Raw genomic sequence first — 21,337 nt, forward strand, 5'->3', positions numbered from 1 at the left:
CTGAAAGATCAGCTGTTAACCTTATGGGGATTCCTTTGTGTGTTATTTGTTGTTTTTCCCTTGCTGCTTTTAATATGTTTTCTTTGTATTTAATATTTGACAGTTTGAGTAATACGTGTCTTGGCGTGTTTCTCCTTGGATTTATCCTGTAAGGGACTTTCTGTGCTTCCTGGACTTGATTAACTATTTCCTTTCCCATGTTAGGGAAGTTTTCAACTATAATCTCTTCAAATATTTTCTCAGTCCCTTTCTTTTTCTCTTTTTCTTCTGGAACCCCTATAATTCGAATGTTGGTGCATTTAATGTTGTCCCAGAGGTCTCTGAAACTGTTCTCAGTTCTTTTCATTCTTTTTTCTTTATTCTGCTCTGCAGTAGTTATTTCCACTATTTTATCTTCCAGGTCACTTATCCGTTCTTCTGCCTCAGTTATTCTGCTATTGATCCCTTCTAGAGTATTTTTAATTTCATTTATTGTGTTGTTCATCATTGCTTGTTTCCTCTTTAGTTCTTCTGGGTCCTTGTTAAATGTTTCTTGCATTTTGTCTTTACTATTTCCAAGATTTTGGATCATCTTTACTATCATTATTCTGAATTCTTTTTCAGGTAGACTGCCTATTTCCTCTTCATTTGTTAGGTCTGGCGGGTTTTTTTCTTGCTCCTTCATCTGCTGTGTGTTTTTCTGTCTTCTCATTTTGCTTATCTTACTGTGTTTGGGGTCTCCTTTTTGCAGGCTGCAGGTTCGTAGTTCCCGTTGTTTTTGGTGTCTGTCCCCAGTGGCTTGTGGGTTGTGTAGGCTTTCTGGTGGAGGGGACTAGTGCCTGTGTTCTGGTGGATGAGGCTGGATATTGTCTTCTCGTGGGCAGGTCCACATCTGATGGTGTGTTTTGGGGTGTCTGTGGCCTTTTTATGATTTTAGGCAGCCTGTCTGCTAATGGGTGGGGTTGTGTTCCTGTCTTGCAAGTTGTTTGGCATAGGGTGTCCAGCACTGTAGCTTGCTGGTCGTTGAGTGAAGCTGGGTGTTGGTGTTGAGATGGAGATCTCTGGGAGATTTTTGCCATTTGATATTACGTGGAGCTGGGAGGTCTCTTGTGGACCAGTGTCCTGAAGTTGGCTCTCCCATGTCAGAGGCACAGCACTGACTCTTGGCTGTAGCGCCAAGAGCCTTTAATCCACACGGCTCAGAATAAGAGGGAGAAAAAGTAGAAAGAAGGAAAGAAAGAAAGAGGATAAAATAAAATAAAGATAAAATAAAGCTATTAAAATAAAAAATAATTATTAAAAAAAATTTTTTTAAGTAAAAAAACAAAAAAACGGACGGACAGAACCCTAGGACAATGGTGAAAGCAAAGCTATACAGACAAAGTCTCACACAGAAGCATATACATACACACTCACAAAGAGAGGAAAAGGGGAAAAAATAATAAATCCTGCTCTCAAAGTCCACCTCCTCAATTTGGGATGATTCGTTGTCTATTCAGGTATTCCACCGATGCAGGGTACATCAAGTTGATTGTGGAGATTTAACCCGCTGTTCCTGAGGCTGCTGGGAGAGATTTCCCTTTCTCTTCTTTGTTCACACAGCTCCCAGGGCTCAGTTTTGGATTTGGCCCCGCCTCTGCATGTAGGTCGCCGGAGGGCGTCTGTTCTTCGCTCAGACAGGACGGGGTTAAAGGAGCAGCAGATTCGGGGACTCTGGCTCACTCAGGCCGGGGGGAGGGAGGGGTACGGATGCGGGGTGAGCCTGCGGCGGCAGAGGCCAGCGTGACGTTGCACCAGCCTGAGGTGCGCCGTGCGTTCTCCCGGGGAACTTGTCCCTGGATCCCGGGACCCTGGCAGTGGCGGGCTGCACAGGCTCCCCGGAAGGGGGGTGTGGAGAGTGACCTGTGCTCGCACACAGGCTTCTTGGTGGCAGCAGCAGCAGCCTTAGCGTCTCATGCCCGTCTCTGGCGTCCGCGCTTTTAGCCACGGCTCGCGGCCGTCTCTGGAGCTCCTTTAAGCAGCGCTCTTAATCCCCTCTCCTCGTGCACCAGGAAACAAAGAGGGAAGAAAAAGTCTGTTGCCTCTTCGGCAGGTCCAGACTTTTCCCCCCCGGACTCCCTCCCGGCTAGGCGTGGTGCACTAACCCCCTGCAGGCTGTGTTCACGCCGCCAACCCCATTCCTCTCCCTGCGTCGGACTGAAGCCCGAGCGAGACTCAGCTCGCTCCCGCCCACCCCGGCGGGTGAGCAGAGAAGCCTCTCGGGCTGGTGAGTGCCGGTCGGCCCTGATCCTCTGTGCGGGAATCTCTGCTTTGCCCTCTGCACCCCTGTTGCTGTGCTCTCCTCCGCGGCTCCGAAGCTTCCCCCTCCGCCACCCGCAGTCTCCGCCCGCGAAGGGGCTTCCTATTGTGTGGAAACCTTTCGTCCTTCACAGCTCCCTCCCACTGGTGCAGGTCCCGTCCCTGTTCTTTTGTCTGTGTTTATTCTTTTTTCTTTTTCCCTACCCAGGTACGTGGGGAGTTTCTTGCCTTTTGGGAGGTCTGCTGCCAGCGTTCAGTGGGTGTTCTGTAGGAGTTGTTCCACGTGTCGATGTATTTCTGATGTACCTGTGGGGAGGAAGGTGATCTCCGGGTCTTACTTTTCCGCCGTCTTCCCCCTCTGTCCAGGGCATCAGATTTGTTTTCTTGTTTTCCATAGCACCTAGCACAATGTAGCTGGCCCTGTGTACTGTCAGATATTTGCTGAATTCAAGAATAAGTTTGATCGCACAGATGGCTGGCTGGTGGAGGAAGCATTCTTCAGCGTAATCCACCGGTCAGTAAATAGGGAAATTGGCATCAGATCCTTTCCCTGTCTTGGTGGCATAAAGAGGTAGGGAACAAAGAGCAGGAAGGAGATGTCAACCCAGAAGGGAGCAAGAAGGGTGTGGTTTGGCCCAGTCCACCCACCCTTGAATGATCAGGGAGAAGCTGGGCCCCCAGGAAAAGGGCCTCAGCTGTGGGTCCACCCACCCTCTCACTCCTGTGGTCTGCCTAGTACTCAGGGCGGAGGGCCGGGTGTTGTTTTGAACATGAGTCTGGATATAATGGAGCCTTGTTCCCAAACATGGTGATTTTGAGCTGCCCTTCTAGCTTCTGTTCACAAAAAGGGTCTCCTATCACTCCAGGGGAGGGAGCTTCCTGGGGTTTTCCGATCTTTTTTTCCAGGGCTCTCAAGTTGTTTCTGCCAGAGCTTCCAACCTCCAGGCTCTGGAGAGAAACCTGCTCCACTGCTGTCTCTCTTCCTGCTCTGCAGGCCTTCTGATTTCTCCGGTGTCAGGATATCTAGGTCAGCAGGTTCTCATTGTTAGGGAGGTATGCATTTCACTTCTGGCAGGAAGCACCAATTCCATTATCCAAACTAAATTCAACCTCCTCTGAAACACCGACCCCATCTCAACTACTTGGCAGAAAATATGATCCGTCATAATTGGCAACTCCCAACTACCTCCATGATCAAGAGGCCTCGGGGGTTTTAGTCAGTGGAAAACCTCTACCCTTCCTTACCATTTAAGACTGGACCGTTATAATGGAGCTTCCATCCCCACCAGCATAACAGAAATGGTCACTTAGGTCACTGCATATCACCGAACCAAGCAAGTTGCATAATCTGATCAGTCCTTGTCCTAACTGGCTTTTCAGCCTTAGTTACCACCAATGCGCTCTCCTCTAGCTCTCCTCCCATCTCTCTGACTGTACCTTCTCATTAGTCAGTGACATGGAGGCAGGTGATCCTTAAATGTCACTGGCCTCAGACACAACTCTTCCCGTCTCTCCTGGACCCCAGCCATGCTCCTCTGCACCGCAGGGTCTGCCCCACTCTCTTGCCTCAGTCCCCATCCCTACCCCTCATCCCCTACCACAGGCTGTGCTCCAGCCTCACTGAAGTTCCTGCTTTGGGAATTTTCTGAGCCTTTTGCACCTCCAGGCCATTGTACATGGAATGCTACCTCCCAACCCAGGACCCTCTGGAGTCCTAGGTGGAGGAGGCTCAACCTTTTGAAGGAAGGCCCCTTCTTGGGCTCTGCAGCACAGAAAGGCGACCTGGCCGTAGAGCCATCTTCTTCACTGTCCTGGGGGCCTCTCAGCCCAGAGGCTGCCTTATGGACTGTTGTCTTCCCAGCACCTACCATGTTCCTAGCAGGGAGCAGCTTCCCAACGAACATTGAATGAGTGTCCCTGCCAAAGCACATTTTCATCTGCAGTAATTAAGCCTGGACAGTTCCAAGAGGTTGTAGCTGGTTTCCCTGCCCCCAACTCCACCACCCCATCCAGCCTGGGCACAGTCATTAGACAGTTTGGTCGAAATCACCTCTTGGGGACACTTTCTTGCTCAGAAATCTTCGGAATGAAATTCTATTCCCTTAGACCGACTTAAACCTGCCTTTCAAAACCTGCCCCCAAACCTGCCCCACCTCCTTCCTCAATCCCCACAGACTCTAACTCTGAGAGGCACTCACTGAACTGTTGCCAAGTGATTGAATGAATAAATACTGCATGAATGAATGTCTCCTGTATTGTGGAGATTCTCAAGAATGGAGTCCATTGCCAGGGAACACATCATCCTGAGTACAGAACCAGGCTGAGTGGGATGGACCGGGGCAGAGCCTCACCAAGGGGGAAAGATTTTAAGACAAAATTGGGGCTGTCTACCCAATCTGGCTATAGACATATTTTTCACAGTTCTTGGTTGAGAGAGGGGTGTCTGGAGGAGCTGAAGAGCTGTTTCACTACAAAGCTGTGAACTTTGGGTGCAGAGGCTGGCTGCCTGGGACCTCAGCATGGACCAGCTCAGGCTATTCCAAGGTCCCAGGGCCAGCAGATGAAGCAGTGGTAGGCCTATAGCACAGGAGTTCATTGAACGATGAACACGTGTAAGACGTTCACTGATGGGGACTGGAGGTTCTGCTTCAGGCCGGGTAAGAGCGAGCAATCCGATTTCTGACAGTCTCTTTGTGGCAGTAGAGGCCCAGGGAATCTTGGTGAAACGCACTTGAAGGTGCCCATTAGAGACTGAGGCTCCCGATGTCCCCACCCACCCTACCCTCCCTTCTTTACTGTGGCCCAGATCACAGGCTTCCTCCTTTGGGGTGCCTTCCCTGGACTCCCTGGTTGGAAGGAGCTCCTTTCTCTCTTCTCTCCTGCCATTCTACACTTGCATCCTGGAGCGAAGCAACAGGGCGCTCAGCCCCCATTGTCTGTGTCATTTCCCTACGAGGATGTAGGCACAATATCTTCACACCCTCCTGAGCACACAGCCCCCTGGGCAGAGCCAGGGGCTTAAAGATACTTGTTGACTAAGTGGTAATTCAGTGGTTTTTAATGACCTTAAGGGTTCGGCACTGTACATCAAAGGACACAGTCAACAGAGTGAAAAGGCAACCTACAGAATGGGAGAAAATATTGCAAATGATAGATCTGATGAAGGGTTAATATCCAGTCTATATAAAGAACTCCTACAACTCAACAATAAAAAAACAACCAAGGGCTTCCCTGGTGGCGCAGTGGTTGAGAGTCTGCCTGCCGATGCAGGGGACACGGGTTCGTGCCCCGGTCCCGGAAGATCCCACATGCTGCGGAGCGGCTGGGCCCGTGAGCCATGGCCGCTGAGCCTGCGTGTCCGGAGCCTGTGCTCCTCAACGGGAGAGGCCGCAACAGTGAGAGGCCCGCGTACCACCAAAAAAAAAAAACCAAGTTGGGGGCAGAGCAGGGGGGAGCAAAGGACTTGAACAGACAATTCTCCAAAGATGATATATAAATGGCCAATAAGCACGTGAAAAGATACTCAACACCACTAAACATTAGGGAAATGCAAATCAACAACACTATGAGAGGCCGCCTCACACCCAGTAGGATGGCTACTGTTACAATAACAAAAACCTAACCAAACCAAACAAAACCAGAAAATAACTGTTGGTGAGAATATGGAGGAATTGGTGCCCTTGTGCACCATTGGTGAGAACGTAAAATGGTGTAGCTGCTATGGGCAACACTATGGCAATTCCTCAAAACTTAAAAATAGAACTGCCGTATGATCCAGCAATCCCACTTCTGACTATATATATCCAAAAGAATTGGAAGTAAATTCTCAAAGAGATACCCATGCACCCATGTTCATAGCATATTTGCAAGAACCAAGAGGTGGAAGTATTCCAAGTGTTCATCAACAGATGAATGGGTCAAAGAATATGGTATATACATACAGTGAAACATTATTCAGCCTGAAAAAGGAAGGAAATTCTGAACACATGCTGCCCCATGGACATTATGCTGAGTGAAATAAGCTAGTCACAGAAAGACAAATACTGTATGATTCCACTTATATGAGGTATCTGGAGTAGCCAAATTTGTAGATACAGAAAATAGAATGGTGATTGCCAGAGGCTGGGGGAGGGGGAAAGGGGAGTTCTTATTTAATGGGTATAGAGTTTAAGTTTTGCAAGATGAAAAGAGTTCTGGAGATTGTTTGCACAACAGGGTGGTTCATTCCTTCCCGTACCTGATATTACTGAACTGTGCACTTAAAAATGGCTAAGAGGGGTAAATTTTATGTTATGTATGTTTTAACACAATTAAAAAAAAATTTTTTTTAAAGGAGTTCTGACTTGGCCCATTCAGATTGTTCCCTAGCAAGTTTGTCCTAAAGTAACACCCTTGTGGATTTGTGATTTGTTACTTGGCCACATAACACCTTGAGGAGAGGTACTCCTTACAGTCCCAGGGGAGTAACCTAGGCCCTCACTGGTCAGGGTGCAGTCCAAGGACTCTAGTGTCCACATCGCCCAGGTGAGTCAGAAACACAGAACCTTAACCACCACGCCCCCCAACTTAATCAGAATTTGCATTTTAATAGGCTTCCAGATGATTCTGGCAGGTTAATTCCTGAAAGGGCTGGCCTCAAGGAGATCCTCGGCGAGAAGTAGCGCATTAAAAGGAGGGGTGAGGGGAGCATCAACCCCCAGCACTCTCCCCAACTTAGAGGTGGGGAGGCGGAGGCCCTGAGGACCACCGTGGCTTACACCGGAGAGATTGTTGAACACATTGAACTGGTTGGGCTCTGGAGACTGACTTCCCAGGCGCTAGCTTGTCCACCTTCTTCTAGCTGTGTGCCCTCGAGCAAGTTACTCTACCTCTCTCTGCCACAGCTACCCCACCTGTAAGAGCCACCTCATAGATCTGTTTATTTAACTGTTGAATAATTAGCACAGATAAGAGTATACATGTGCCCAGTGCAGTGCCTGCTCCTGTCGGTACTGTTGCCAGAAGTCAAATTTAGAGGTTAGAGTGCAAGGGAGTGAGGCCAAGATGCCCAAGGTTCCTGCTCCAAGTATGGCCAAACGGTATGCCGCAGGGAGGTGGTTGGATGGTGAATGCTAAGGGGCAAACTCGGGCATCCATCCATCGATAACGTTCATTCCTTCCAGAGTAAGGTCCTGGGGATTCTTTTTAAAAAATATTTATTTATATATTTGGCTGCGCCGGGTCTTAGTTAAGGCATGTGGGATCTTTCTTCGTTGCAGCATGCAGAATCGGGGATCTTCAGTTGCGGCATGTGAACTCTTAGTTGCGGCGTGCAGGATCTAGTTCCCTGACCAGGGATCAAACCCAGGCCCCTGCGTTGGGAGCGTGGAGTCTTAGCCACTGGACCTCCAGGGAAGTCCTGATCCTGGGGATTCTGCAGTGAGTGAGACTAGCTAGGGCGGTCTTCAGGCAGGGGCCACCTAGGCAAGGGGAAGCCTAGGCACCGGCTGTAGCACTGCAGCCCGGTACCCAACGGCTCTGGCCTGGGACACAACCCGCCTCCCCGACCCCCAGGGTCTTTCTCAGACCTGGTATTGGGGGCTGAGCCAGGAGGGGCTGGTGGGCCACCGGGCAGCAGAACCCTTGCTTTTTATACAAGCAGAGGCTGGACCGGGGAGTCTACTCCACGCATTGTCACGCATCCCAAGGTGCCTGCAGCGCACACACAGGGTGACTGAGGGCCTGGCTGTAGCACAGGCAGTGTACTTGTGGCCTGTGTGCCCTTCCCACCTTGTCCCACTGCAGCATGCTTTGAGAGCTGAGACAGAAAGGAAGGGGGCAGAGCACAAGCATTAAAGGAATGACACAGCCATTAAGAAGAACAGGAAGTGACAAAAACTGGTTAGAACCTACTAGGCTCAAGATGGCGGAAGATTCAACTTCCAGTAGGCCTTGAGCCTCATTATACTCTCATTGTAATACATTAGCATCTGCTAAATGACACACCCGTGCCATGACAGTTCCATAAAAGACCAAAAGTGGGTGCTGCCCGAATTCCTGAAAATCCCTGCCCCTTCTCTAAGATAGCTAGAATATTCCTCCCGCTCATAGCCTATGAAATTACCCAGCCCATAAAAACTAAACACCCGATATTTCCCTGGCACCTCTCTCGCCTTCTGAGACGAACCACACTTTGTAGGGAGTGTGTGCCTGTCTAAATAAACCTTTCACTTTACTATGGCTAGCTCTTGAATTCTTATCTGCACCGTCTGCCCCAGGAGTATGACTTGGGATATGACCAAGACCACCCTCTCACGCCCCATTTTTCCTACAACAGAGCCAGTGGTCCATTCCTGGGGCCCCACCTTCGGTCCCCAAGGACCCGAATCTGAGTCCTCACTTAAGCCTCCAGACTTTGCCGCCCTCCGATGCGGGTTCTGCACAGCCCTCCCCTCACCTCGGGCACCTTTCCTGGGCCTCCAGTACCTTTCACTCCACCCCCGGAAGCCGGCCCCCGCCTGCCCACCCGCTTCCACACTCACACTGGGCCGGGCAATTCCCGCCCGTGGGTTTGGCCCGCCTCTCCACACTTGAGGCAATGGTGTCCTGGGATGCAGGCCCCTGGCGGAGCGGAGGAGGTGCTTTTGCTTGGGTCACACTGGAGCTACCGGGTCCCGACGGTGCCCACCTGCCGCGACCTTATTAACCAAACTCATCGGTCCCCAATCTTTTTCCTCTTCCACCTTTTGCTCAGCCACATTCTCAGAAACGCCGAGCACACGCCCCACTGGGGAACAGCAATTGGGGAAGTCTCCTTGCAAACGCCCCGCCCCGCACACTGGGGTTCCTCCACGGAGAGTGAGGCTCCCGGGCGCTGCGCTGGGCTCGGGCCAGGGAGAGTCGGCGGGGAGGATCGCCAGGTTCCAGGATGCCCAGCAGCAAAAAGCAATTCATTGCATCTTGCATCAGCCTCTCCGTGGTACCGTAAACGAGAACTTTGTGTTCCAAGGGTCTGGGGGTGTCTCCGTGGACTCCGTTGGAAAGCAGTTAAAAGAGACAACCACTGGCACGCCCTCCCCCTGCCCCCAGGTGGGAAAAGGGCAGAAAGCAGTGAAACTCCAAGAGTCAGCGAGCCCGGGGCAAGCCCGGCCTGCCGGGAGAGGCGCCGCCCCTCGGCGGGGACGCGGTGTCACTGGCTGGCCGGGAGGCGCGGCCGGGACGCGGCGGGGCGGAGTCGCGGCGGGCGGGCCTCGGCGTTTCCCCGGCGCAGCCCACTTGGACTGCGCGGCGCTCAGGCCTGGGTCATGGCTGGCGGGGCCGAGCAGTCGGGGACCGAGCTGCTGGCCTTTGCGCAGTTCCTGGACTCGAGCCCGCAGCCTCTCGCCTACGGGTACGGCCGGCGCAGCCTGCACGAGCTCCGGGCGCGCGAGTTCGGCCGCCTGGCAGGTGAGACCGGCGGGGGCAGCTGCGCCGGGCCTGCCGGGAGGCCGTGTGGGACACGCGGTTTCTAGAACCGACGTGGAAGGAACTTTTGCTCCCGGCGGGAGCGGCGTTACCTCATTAGGGACCCATTTTGAATCGAAAGACTTGGAGGGATGTGTCCACGAGCTCTCTTTGTGGACGCGACTCCCTGAGGTCCCATCTGCAACCCCGAGACTTCTTGCTCCTTAGACTTTCCAGGGATGTAGGACCAAAGTGGTCCTTTGCCACCTGTCTCCGCTCTCTGCGAATAGGGCTGAGGATTCTTTTTGCCTTCGCTTGCCATGAGACACCCGGCTCTAAAGTTCCAACTGGAACCGGGGTTGCAAAATGCAGGAATGCCAGGCGGCCGTGACTGTTCGTGTGATTGCCCGGGGACGGGAGCGGTGCACGGGCGGCCAGCTCGCGGGGTTGGGACCGCGACTCTGCGGGCGCGCGGGTTGGAGACCGAGGGGCTGCGGCCGCCGTGCAGGAGCTTCCCGAGGCTGCGCTCCAGACTCCGCTGGGATGGCTCCCAGCAGTTTGTATTTTCGAAGTCTCATTTTTCTCACTAGTGTAGGCAGAACAATGCCTCGGAAGTCCAGCTCGCTGGGGTACCTGAAGAATTAGCAAACCGTGCAATTTGAACTTTAAGTACAGGACGAGCCAGAACATTGGATGTGAGGACCGGGATCTTATCGTGCCTTCGAGTTCCTCAAGGCGTAACAGGCAGGTTAACTTGGAAGACAAACTTGATCTGGCCAGTGGTCCTCCCAACCCACTGCTGCAGGGCGGGAGGGCGTTCCGCACCGGGTCGGGACTCATCCTTTTCCAGCAACCTTCTGTGAGGGGCTTCACCAAGCCTTAGAAGGGCGTGCTGTTTGAACTGGGAGGGATGCCGGGTAAGTGGGCAGGTCGTGGCGCCGGGCACTGGGATTTGAGGTGTATTTATTCTGTCGTGGTGAACAGTTGGTGCCGCTTGCCTGCTTGTGGCAGAGCAGCAACCATGATTCATGTTTCAGTTATCAGGTAACTGACTTCAGCTCTTTGGGTCATTTTCTCATGTTCCGGAACGTGATTCCCCCCCACCCCCCCGCCTTTGGGAGCTTTAAGGGTTGTGCGCTCCTCCTCGAGTCGCCCCGTCTGTACTTAAGTAGGGAAGCTCAAGGGAGGAGACAGGGGCCCTCTGGCAGCCTCTCTTCACTCCCTCTCTGATCTTCCTAGTTGCCCATTCACCTGCTGGAGACAGTGCCCCCTCTGTCTGTCTGTCTCTCTCTTTCCTTTTCTCTCTGAACTTTTTTGGTTATAGAAACTTCCTACCCACAGAAATAGAGACACCTATAGAATGAATACCCACAGGGGCAGAGGACTTGAGAAAGTCTCCCCATTCTTTTTAAGCAAATCCCAGAAGCTGTTATAGTACAGTAGGTAATTATTTCAGCATCACTCCTCCTTAATCCCCTAATCCCCTCCAGCTCTCATCCCTCACACCCATCATTGGCTGACCTCTCCCCTCAACACTACCCTGGGAAAGTAGAAACTAGATCCCTCCTTGTTTCCTTCTTGTCTCTCAGAGAACAGCACCCTTTTCCTCAAATGTAAAGTTTAGATGTGATAGCCAGGATCCCAGGCTGGCCTTCAGTGCCCTTTAACATCTACTGTAATTGTGACAGTGTTCTGTGATTATCTACCTACCTACCTACCTATCTATCTAGTACAATTTCCCAGCATTTCCTCTACATTATGCTTGAAGTAGACGTTGTGGACTATAAACTCACCCTTACCGCTGCTGGGAGTCTAGGAACATAGCCCCCTCTTTTTTCACACAGAAACAAACCAACCAGAAGGAGAGCAGGGAAAAACAAGCAAACCAAACCACAATAACGTAAGATTCACCTCCTCTTTCTATCCCTGACCCCTACCCACCCCCAAAGTTTTCTTGCAGGTTTGAGAATTTGTCTGGTTAAATGGTTGCTCTGGATAATTAAATGCTTAACCTGTACGTGCTGAAATATTTTGCATAACCCATTGGATGGGAATGTCCTTGTTTTGGTGAAGGGAGCATATTGATTACACAGTTGTGGTTCAAGTGGTTCTTAAAGCCTCTGGGTGCTGACTGATGGTCACTCACCCTGCATGGAACCAAGAACTGAAGGTGCATGAGTCAGAAGAGACCCTGGAATTCCCTTTCTTGAAGACCTAATGCTGACTTTTTGGGGGTCGTTTGCCTACTTCTTCTAATAGTGACACTAATGCTCCCCATGAGCGTCTCCCTGATGCTGGGTGGACAAATGCCTTTCTTATGGTGTGGTACCTTTCTATTTCTGAATCTTTAGTAAATGAGAACATTATTTTAAAACTAATTTTTTTGGCTAGGTAATACATTTAACATGGTACCAAATTCAAAAGGTGTCAAAAGAGGATGAAGAATGCCCAGGGAGCACCCCCAACTCCAGTTGCCACCACTATGGCCACCCCAGAGTCAACTGCTGCCCTTTGTGTCTTGTTTGCCTTTCCAGTGCTCATCTATATTTATATGTGTGTGTACATGGGTAGTTTTTTTTTTACATAGTTGAGCCATAACATGTCTTACCACCTGACATAGTTAATATTTATTTGTTTATGGTCTTTCTCTGTCATTATCATACCAGCTTCTATTTTGACTGCTGTTATGTCCCCAGCACTTAGAACAGTGCCTGGAACACAGTACATGCTCAGTAAGTATTTCTTGAATATAAAAACACTCAATAAGCTAGGAATAAAGGGAAATTTAATCAACCTGATAAAGGCCATCTACAAAAAAACCACAGCTAACATCATACTTACAGGTGAAAGAATGAAAATTTTACCATTAGGATCAGGAACAAGGCAAGGACGTCTCTTCTCACCACTTCTATTCAGTATTGTGCTAGAAGTTCTGTCCAGGACAATTAGGCAACAAAATGAAATAAAATACATCCAGATTGGAGAGGAGGAAGTAAAGCATCTCTACTTGCTGAGAGTATAATCTTGTATACAGAAGAGCCTAAAAAATCCACACACAAAGCTATTAGTACTAAAAAAACAAGTTCAGGAAAGTTGTAGGATAGACGGTCAGGATACAAACGTCAATTCAATTTCTATACAGTATCAATGAACACTATGAAAGTGAAATAAAGGAAACAATTCCCAAAGCATCAAAAAGAATAACATACACAGCAATAAATTTATCAAAAGAAGTATAAGACATACACTGAAAACTACAAAATATCATTGAAATAAAAGAAGACCTAAATAGGGCTTCCCTGGTGGCGCAGTGGTTGAGAGTCCGCCTGCCGATGCAGAGGACATGGGTTCGTGCCCCGGTCCGGGAAGATCCCACATGCCGTGGAGCGGCTGGGCCCGTGAGCCACAGCCGCTGAGCCTGCGCGTCCGGAGCCTGTGCTCCGCAACGGGAGAGGCCACAACAGTGAGAGGCCTGTGTACCGCAAAAAAAAAAAAAGACCTAAATAAATGGAAAGACATCCTGTATTCATGGATTGGAAGACTTAATATTGTTAAGGTGGCAATACTCCCCAAATTACCTACAGATTCAATGCAATTCCTATCAAAATCCCGGACAGTTTTTTGACAAGTTGATCCTAAAATTCATATGGAAATGCAAAGGATCCAGAATACCCAAAGCAATCTTGAAAAAGAACAAAGTTGAGGGACTTCCCTGGTGGCGCAGTGGTTGGGAATCTGCCTGTTAACGCAGGGGACATGGGTTCGAGCTCTGGTCCAGGAAGATCCCACATGCCACGGAGCAACTAAGCCTGTGTGCCACAACTACTGAGCCTGTGCTCTAGAGCCTGCGAGCCACGACTACTGAGCCAGCATGCTGCAACTATTGAAGCCTGTGTGCCTAGAGCCCGTGCTCTGCAACGAAAAGTAGCCCCTGCTCGCTGTTAACTAGAGAAAGCCCATGTGCAGCAATGAAGACCCAATGCAGCCAAAATATAAAATAAAATAAAAATTACTGAAAAAAAGAGAACAAAGTGGAAGGACTTACACTGCCATAAAAGTAAAGGTAAGTAAGATTTACATAAAGTTATAGTAATCAAAACAATGAACAATGTGGCATTGGCCTAAGGATAGATACATAGACCAGTGGAGTAGAGTTGTAAGACCAGAAATAAACCCATACATCTATGGTCAATTTATTTTCAACAGGATGCCAAGACTATTAAACAGGAGAAAGAATAGTCTCTTAAATGGTGTATCCACACACCAAAGACTGAAGTTGGACCCCTCTTCAACACTGTATTAAAAAATTAACTCAAAAGGGCCAAAGCCTAAATATAAGAGCTGAAAGAATAAAACTCTTAGAAGAAAGCATAAGTATAAATCATCAGGACCGTGGATTAGGCAATGGTTTCTTATGACACCAAAATTACAAGCAACAAAAATAGACAAATTGGACTTCATCAAAATTAAAAAAATTTTTTTTTCAATGGCTATCATAAAGGAAGTGAAAGAACAACCAACCAAATGGGAGAAAACATATGTCCACACAGAAACTTGTATACAAATATTCATAACAGCATTATTTATAATAGGCAAAATTGGAAACAACCCAAATATTCATCAACAGATGAATAGATAAACGAAATATGTGGCATATCCATGCAATGGAATACTATTCAGTCCCAAGAAAGGAATGAAGTCTGATACATGCTACAATATGGATGCACTTGAATTATTATACTACGTGAAAGAAGCTAGACACAAAAGACCACATGTTGTATGATTCATTTATATGCAATGTCCAGTGTAGACAGATCTACAGAGGCAGAAAATAGATTGGTGATTGCCAGGGGCTAGGGCTGGGTGGATCTGGGGAGTGAGTGGTAATGGGTATGGGGTCTCTTTTGGGGATGAATGAAGTGTTCTAAAATTAGATAGTGGCCATGGTTGCACGACTTTACGAATATACTAAAACCACTAAATCAGAAACTTTAAAAGGGCAAATTTTACAGTATGTGAATTAATCTCAATAAAGCTTTTATAAAATAAATGAAAAATCCATCCTGCACAAAACAAAAAATATTTGTTAAGTGCATGAAGAATCTATTCTTATTGTATGTTCTTGAAAACATATCTTGGAGTTTGTTCCATGTCAGTACTAGATGGCTGTATTCAAATTCTTTATTTTAAATACATGTTGATAGATATTTAAGTCATTTCCAACGCTTTGCTCTTACAGACAGTGCTGCACTGAATGTCCTCACTGACAGACCATTTCACAATTTATAAGACAGATTCCTGGAAGACAAATTGCTAGGTCAAGGGAGTTTGCATTTTTAAAGCATGAGCGATATTGCTAAATTTCTGTCCATAAAGAAGTTGCACCCATTTACCCTCCTACCAGCCGTGTAACAGCGGACCTGTTTCCCCACACCCTCCCCCATACAGTGAGTTATCCTTTTGATCTGGGGCAATCTGAGTGGTAACGCTTGGTATCTCACTGTCATCTAAATTTACCTTTCTCTGCTTATGAGAGAGACTGGAAAGACCACAGCCATTCCCAGTCATCTCCGAAGCTGTCACAGCTGTTGTAGGGTTGAGGACTTTGGAACTCACTATGGAAATGTAGAATCAGGGCTTGACAGCCTGGGAAGCTGCGCGGAAATTCCAGAAGAGGGTGTGTGTCATAACATGAAATAGCTTTGCCATCCTGAAGCATGAACGTCCGCTGGGCTTCTCCTCTGTGCGGGCTGCTCTCCCAGGTTCAGAAGAGAGCTGGTTCATCAGGAAGGCTGTCAGGGCTCTAAGGGTCATTAGATGTCGAAAGTGCAGTTCTTCCATTGCTCATGCCTCCACTTGAATTCAGAAGCGCACATCAAGGGGGAGAGGGATGGGGGAGGGAAGGACTGGGAGTTCGGGGTTAGCAGATGCAAACGAGTATATACAGGATGGATAAACACCAAGATCCTACTGCATAGCACAGGGAACTGTATTCAGTATATTGTGATAAACCTTAATGGAAAAGAATAAGAGAAAGAATATTAAAAAAGAGCATGCATGTCAAAAGGCTGGGAGAAATCAGTGGCCTGGTGTTACGTCTAAACACATCATATGGGCGCTGGTCAGTTCACACAAACTAGATCTAGGTGAGATGAGTGGAATACCTCTGAAGAATAATCCCAGCTTTATTTTGTGTTTTCTTTCAGGAACTGTCTATCTTGACCATGCAGGAGCCACGCTGTTCCCCCAGAGCCAGCTTACAAGCTTCACTAAAGATCTCATGGAAAATGTTTATGGTAAAGAAAAACACAGCATAACTGATTTTGCACTGAACGTTAGCCAACTACATTCAGCTAATATATCTATGCTTAATAAAATGTCACATTAACAGGCGGGGACAGTGCTGAACACACAAAGCTGAGTAAGCCCCGTGAGAGAGGGGGTCAGGCAAGCAAGCACCCAGGGTCAGTCCCTGTAGCACATGTGCTGCTGGGTGGGAGGGACTGCCTCAGGGACACACAGGTTACTTCCAGAAGAAGGGGTCAGTGGCAGGAAGGGCACGGGGTGCTGTGTTTGGTGGTGGGATGACCCTGTGGGACCAGCACAGTGCAGAGGGTGGGACAGCAGGAGGAACATTCATTCGTTCATTCATTCACCCTGTAAATGTTTATTAAGCCACTCTGGTGTTGGGGGCATGGTGTTGTAATGGGAACAAAGTAATACAGTCCCTGCCTTCATGGACTGTGGTCTAGTAAAGACAAGACCTCAATCAAGTGATCGCCAAATAAATGTTAAAAAAAAAAAGAAAAGAAAAGTAAAGTAGTGTAAAATGTAAATAAAGTAAATTATCAATTGAGCAAAGGGCTGTGGCCAAAAGTCCCCGGCACTACGGGGGTCTGTATCTGCAGAGTGACGGTGAGTTGGCAGCGTGAGTGTCACAGAAAGCTTCTACAGGAGTGGGGCGGATGCTAGAGGAAGAGCAGGAATTCACTCGGAAAAGAGGAGAGGGCAGATTAGGCAGGAGGAACAGCGTGAGCCAAGACACTCCAGCCCAGAACCAGGGAGGGGAGGAGAGCGGTGCAGATGTGAATGGAGAACTGCGGAGGGGCAGCATACAGTTAACTTCTTCCACCTGGTATGGGTTTTAGTATCTATAAAATAGCTCAAAGGATAGGGCCCGGAATCTTATCTATAGCCCTTGAGGAGGAACTAAATGTTCTTGACTTTGTTTAATGGCTAAACCATTATTATTTTGTCTTGCTTGACTTTTCCTTTCTTACTGCATTTTCTCACTTCCCTGATTAAATTTACTGTTTGAAACTTGGGGAAGGCTGGGTCCTATGATATTTTTTTTGCTTAAATTTTGAGAAACTGAGGGAGACGATTTTGGAGGAACACAAAAGGAGAGACTATAGGGCTTCCCTGGTGGCGCAGTGGTTGAGAGTCCGCCTGCCGGTGCAGCGGACACGGGTTCGTGCCCCGGTGTGGGAGGATCCCACATGCCGCGGAGCGGCTGCGCCCGTGAGCCATGGCCTCTGAGCCTGCGCGTCCGGGGCCTGTGCTCCGCAACGGGAGAGGCCACAACAGTGAGAGGCCCGCGTACCGCAAAAAAAAAAAAAAAAAAAAAAAAAAAAAGGAGAGACTGTAAGTAGTGACCCAACGGCTTTGTCTTTGTAACCTGGCAGGTAATCCTCACAGCCAGAACAGCAGCAGCAGGCTCACCCATGACACGGTGGAGCAGGTGCGCTACAGGTGAGCAGCAGAGGCGCCAACTTGTGTGGCACCTGTGGGTGGATGGACTTCCTGCCACCTGCCCACATCCCACAGATCTTCTGAGCTGGTTTCAGGAAGATCACGTTCAGCTAAATGGCCACACATGCACGCTGACAACCATCAGGGTCAGAGGACAGGAAGGTGAGGCTGAGCAGGTGCAGAGCGGGGCCGGCCAGAAGCACAGGTAGGCACCTCTGAGGTGCCCAAGCTGTTGTGTGTGGCTCTGGGCTGGTGCCAGAGTTCCTGGGGGCCAGAGTGACCCAGGTTCCTAAGTCTTCTTTTCAGGGAGAAAAAAAAACGCTTTCTCTGTTTTTTTTCTTTTCGTATTTCAGATTTAGACATCTTGTTTTTTCAGTTTTCCCCCCTTTACTAATATTTGCACATAACAAATTAATTAGTTTTTGGCAAATAATTTAGGTGGTACCTAAAGATATTTGAATCTATACAATTTCAAATTATTTCCAGTTTGAAAATGATACTCTTTTGCTATAGGGCTGCCCGTATTAAAAGCAGTGTTAAACAAGTTGATGATTGAAAACTTGTTATGATAGAGCCAGACAGTAGACCGAGAAGGGGTGTTTTCAACTGAGTTTAAAGTAGTTGTGGATTTTTGTCTTCTCCATTTGGGGGTGGGGATTTGGGAGGCTGGGTGATTTTGCCGGTTTGCACCCATTTGCTATCTCTTCCCACAACTTCCTCTGCCCCTGCCCTAACTTCACAATGTGGCAAACCCTATCTGGCTTTTTCCTAGCTCTTAAGGTAGACAGATGTCGTATTTAGTTGAAATACAACTAGCTCCAAACATTTAACACTGGAGGGAAACCAAGGAGTTCCGTGATGCTATGCCTCTTCCAGAATCCTGGCCCACTTCCACACCTCCCCAGAGGACTACACTGTGATTTTCACGGCCGGGAGCACTGCTGCTCTTAAACTGGTGGCAGAGGCTTTCCCGTGGGTGCCCCCAGGCCCGGAAAGCAGCGGGAGTCACTTCTGTTACCTCACTGACAGCCACACGTCTGTGGTGGGCATGAGGGAGGTCGTCGCGGCCATGAACATCACTTCCATCCCAGTCAGGCCAGAGGACATGTGGCTGGCGGAAGAACAGGATGCTACCGCTGCCAGCGACCCCGACGGCCAGCCTCTGCATCTCTTCTGCTACCCAGCTCAGAGTAACTTTTCCGGGACCAGGTACCCCCTGTCCTGGATAGAAGAGGTCAAGTCCGGGCGGATGTGCCCCGTGGGCGGGCCTGGGAAGTGGTTCGTACTGCTGGATGCGGCTGCCTACGTGGGCACCTCGCCTCTGGACCTGTCGGTTCACCGGGCAGACTTTGTCCCCCTCTCCTTCTATAAGATCTTTGGCTTCCCCACTGGCCTGGGCGCCCTGCTGGTGAATAGCCGCTCAGCTCCTCTGCTGAGGAAAACCTACTTTGGAGGAGGCACGGCCACTGCATACCTTGCAAAAGAAGACTTCTATATCCCCAGAGAGTCGGTGGCTGAAAGGTAACCCGGCGATGGGAGTGGCCGCTGGAGCTCAGCAAGGCTCGGGTCTGGCCTATGCCACCTGTAGGATGGTGCAAGGGAGGTGCTGGGTGGCAGGGCCCGGATCCGGGAGTCAGAGGTCAGCTGGAGCTGCCATAGCGGGCTGTGAACTCTGCCCTGTGTGTGGGCTTCTCCACAGCTGTGGGAGGATGAGGGCCTGCAGGGAAGGGCTGCGAGCAGAAGAGATGAAGGCCTTCCAGGGAGTGAGGAGGATGGGCCCCAGGCCTTTTGCCACAGCACTGACATGAGGGGGCAGCAACTGAAGCAGTGATTTAGAAGGATGGTACCATTTGGAACAGGTGTGCATACATGTTGACAGCATAGCTGTATTTCAGCAGCTAGTATCAGCTCAGCTTGGTGTCTAGTCAGCAAGAGGAACCAGTTATATCAGAGGCCACCAGACTCGGGGGCACAGCTAACAGCAGCCTCTGTGAGCCTCCCAGGGGTTACCAAGGAAGTTTGAGGGCTGGCAGCTCCTTGCCTGGGTTTGTTGGTCTATGTGTCATTCTCAGGGTGCAGGGGCAGGTGGTGTGGCTCGTGCCCAGGAATCCCCCAGATGCCAGTGGCTGGGGACCGTAAGGTTGAAGGTATGAGAGGGTGAAAATGGCAGCTGACCCAGGGTTCTGCTGGGTCCAACAGTGGGAGATACCATGAGGTGGGGGCCAGGAGCTGGTCACTCTGCTGGTGCCTGAGAAGGCCCCGGGGCCTGTATGGGAAGGTGGCTCAGATGCCCCGCAGACCCAGGTGCAGACTCAAGGGTCCTGCAGGTAGGCGCATGGTCCCGGCAGTAGAGTCATAGTCTAGAGTGTAGGTTCTGGAGCTGGATCGTTGGGGAGTGAATCCTGGCTCCACTGCACACTGTTTGTGGGAATAGGAGCCTGTGACTTGATCTCTGCACCTCATGTTTTTCCTATAAAGTGCATCTTTAAAAGGATACAGTTCTTTAGAGCTAATATAGGTGAAGCACCAAGGTTGAGTTGGCATCAGTAGGCTATGAGGCTCTCTGATGTCTCTTTCATTTAGGACTTCTCCATAGTTGCGTGATTCTAAAACAGGAAAGCTAATGTAAAACCTTTTGAATCCAAGTGTGATAACGTAGCATATAATATAAGCAAGTGAGAAAAGAATGACAGGCACAACATCATGTAAATTAAAGGCAGAACAAAATGACAACCCAAACTTTATTTAGTCAGTAGGGGCACCTGAAGACCTAGAGGAGTGGGGCAGCTCATTACAGGCACGGCATGCGTGGGCTGGGCTGGACCGGACCTCTTGCCTTCAATCTGGGTGAATCGCCTTATAGCAGGTGCCGCACCAGGATTCGCAGAAAGCTGAATGTACTTATTTACCATTAGAAGCTTCATGTTTTTCGTGTGAACCTAGCACTAGAGCTTGAGATTTAATACCGAGCTCAAATATTTCTTGAACATGCATCTGAACTCTGTTCTTAACCTTTTCTGTTTTATAACCCAGTGAGAAACAACCCCTGATGGAAACAAAAAAATCTCCCTTTTCTCCTAAGAGTCTGTTAATTATTGATCAATCAATAATTATTTATTATTGATCAATTAATAACAGAAGCCATTATTGCCTAATCATGTTTAATTTATTAAGGAGTCATTAGTTACTAACTTATTAATGGTCAATTAACTGTCAACCGATTCATTATTACTTCTGTATATCTATTAATTACCATTAGTTTTATAAGGACATTAACATTCCGGTAATGATATTTTGAGCAACTCTTATCCCTAGAGTGTTAAAATACAAAGCACGGTATTTCCATTGAAAACTTCAACTTGCATAAAGACTGCTGTTTGTCACCACCCTTTGTGGGATGCTTGCTGGGAACTCCTCACTGTGCCCCAGGCTTCCCCCTCACTAATGAAGCAGCCAGAGGCGTTTTATCAAAACCTAGGCCCCATCGCCACTCCTCTCTGCTCAGAGCCCTCCGGCCACTCGTCTCATCCAGGGTGAAGCCCTCCGCCTTGCTGTCTTGCTCCTGGCCTCACTGACCTCCTTGCTGTTCTGGCTCTACCTGCTCAGGGCCTTTGCTGCACCCTCTCCCTGGAACTCTGTTTCCCTCCAAAACTGTTTCAAAAATGAGCAGTTTCCTTCGCTCCCTTAATTCCACTCGGTCTCTGCTTGAATGATCTCCCTCGGAGAGGACTTCCCCTGACCATCTCATCTAAAGCAGCCGCCAGCCCTCCTGCTTAGGCAACTTCATTGCACTCGTCACCCCCCGGCTTGATGCTTATTTGGCTTCCCTGCATGTTTGCTGTTTGTTACTCCTTGTTTCTGTGCCCTGTGAAGGCAGGGATCCTAC

General features: G+C 49.1%; 1 protein-coding gene across 14 annotated transcripts in view; it reads left to right on the plus strand.

The window, feature by feature from the left end:
• The first annotated feature begins 8,669 nt into the window (after positions 1-8,669).
• Positions 8,670-21,337, plus strand: part of MOCOS (molybdenum cofactor sulfurase) — a 58,584-nt gene continuing 45,916 nt past the window's right edge. The window contains exons 1-6 of one of the 14 annotated variants that reach the window (XM_073790666.1): positions 9,600-9,702; positions 10,290-10,443; positions 11,544-11,599; positions 15,906-15,995; positions 17,385-17,656; positions 18,328-18,972. In XM_073790666.1, the coding sequence (XP_073646767.1) occupies positions 15,924-15,995; positions 17,385-17,656; positions 18,328-18,972 (989 nt within the window). In that variant the 5' untranslated portion in view covers positions 9,600-9,702; positions 10,290-10,443; positions 11,544-11,599; positions 15,906-15,923. Of the gene's footprint in view, positions 9,346-9,386; positions 9,703-10,289; positions 10,444-10,481; positions 10,617-11,543; positions 11,600-15,905; positions 15,996-17,384; positions 17,657-18,223; positions 18,973-21,337 lie in introns of those variants that run through there. The other 13 variants (XM_019930385.3, XM_019930387.3, XM_019930393.3 and 10 more) reach the window with 13 other exon arrangements.

Source organism: Tursiops truncatus, chromosome 13 (genome assembly GCF_011762595.2).
Source record: "Tursiops truncatus isolate mTurTru1 chromosome 13, mTurTru1.mat.Y, whole genome shotgun sequence".
NCBI classification, from domain to species: Eukaryota; Metazoa; Chordata; class Mammalia; order Artiodactyla; family Delphinidae; genus Tursiops; species Tursiops truncatus.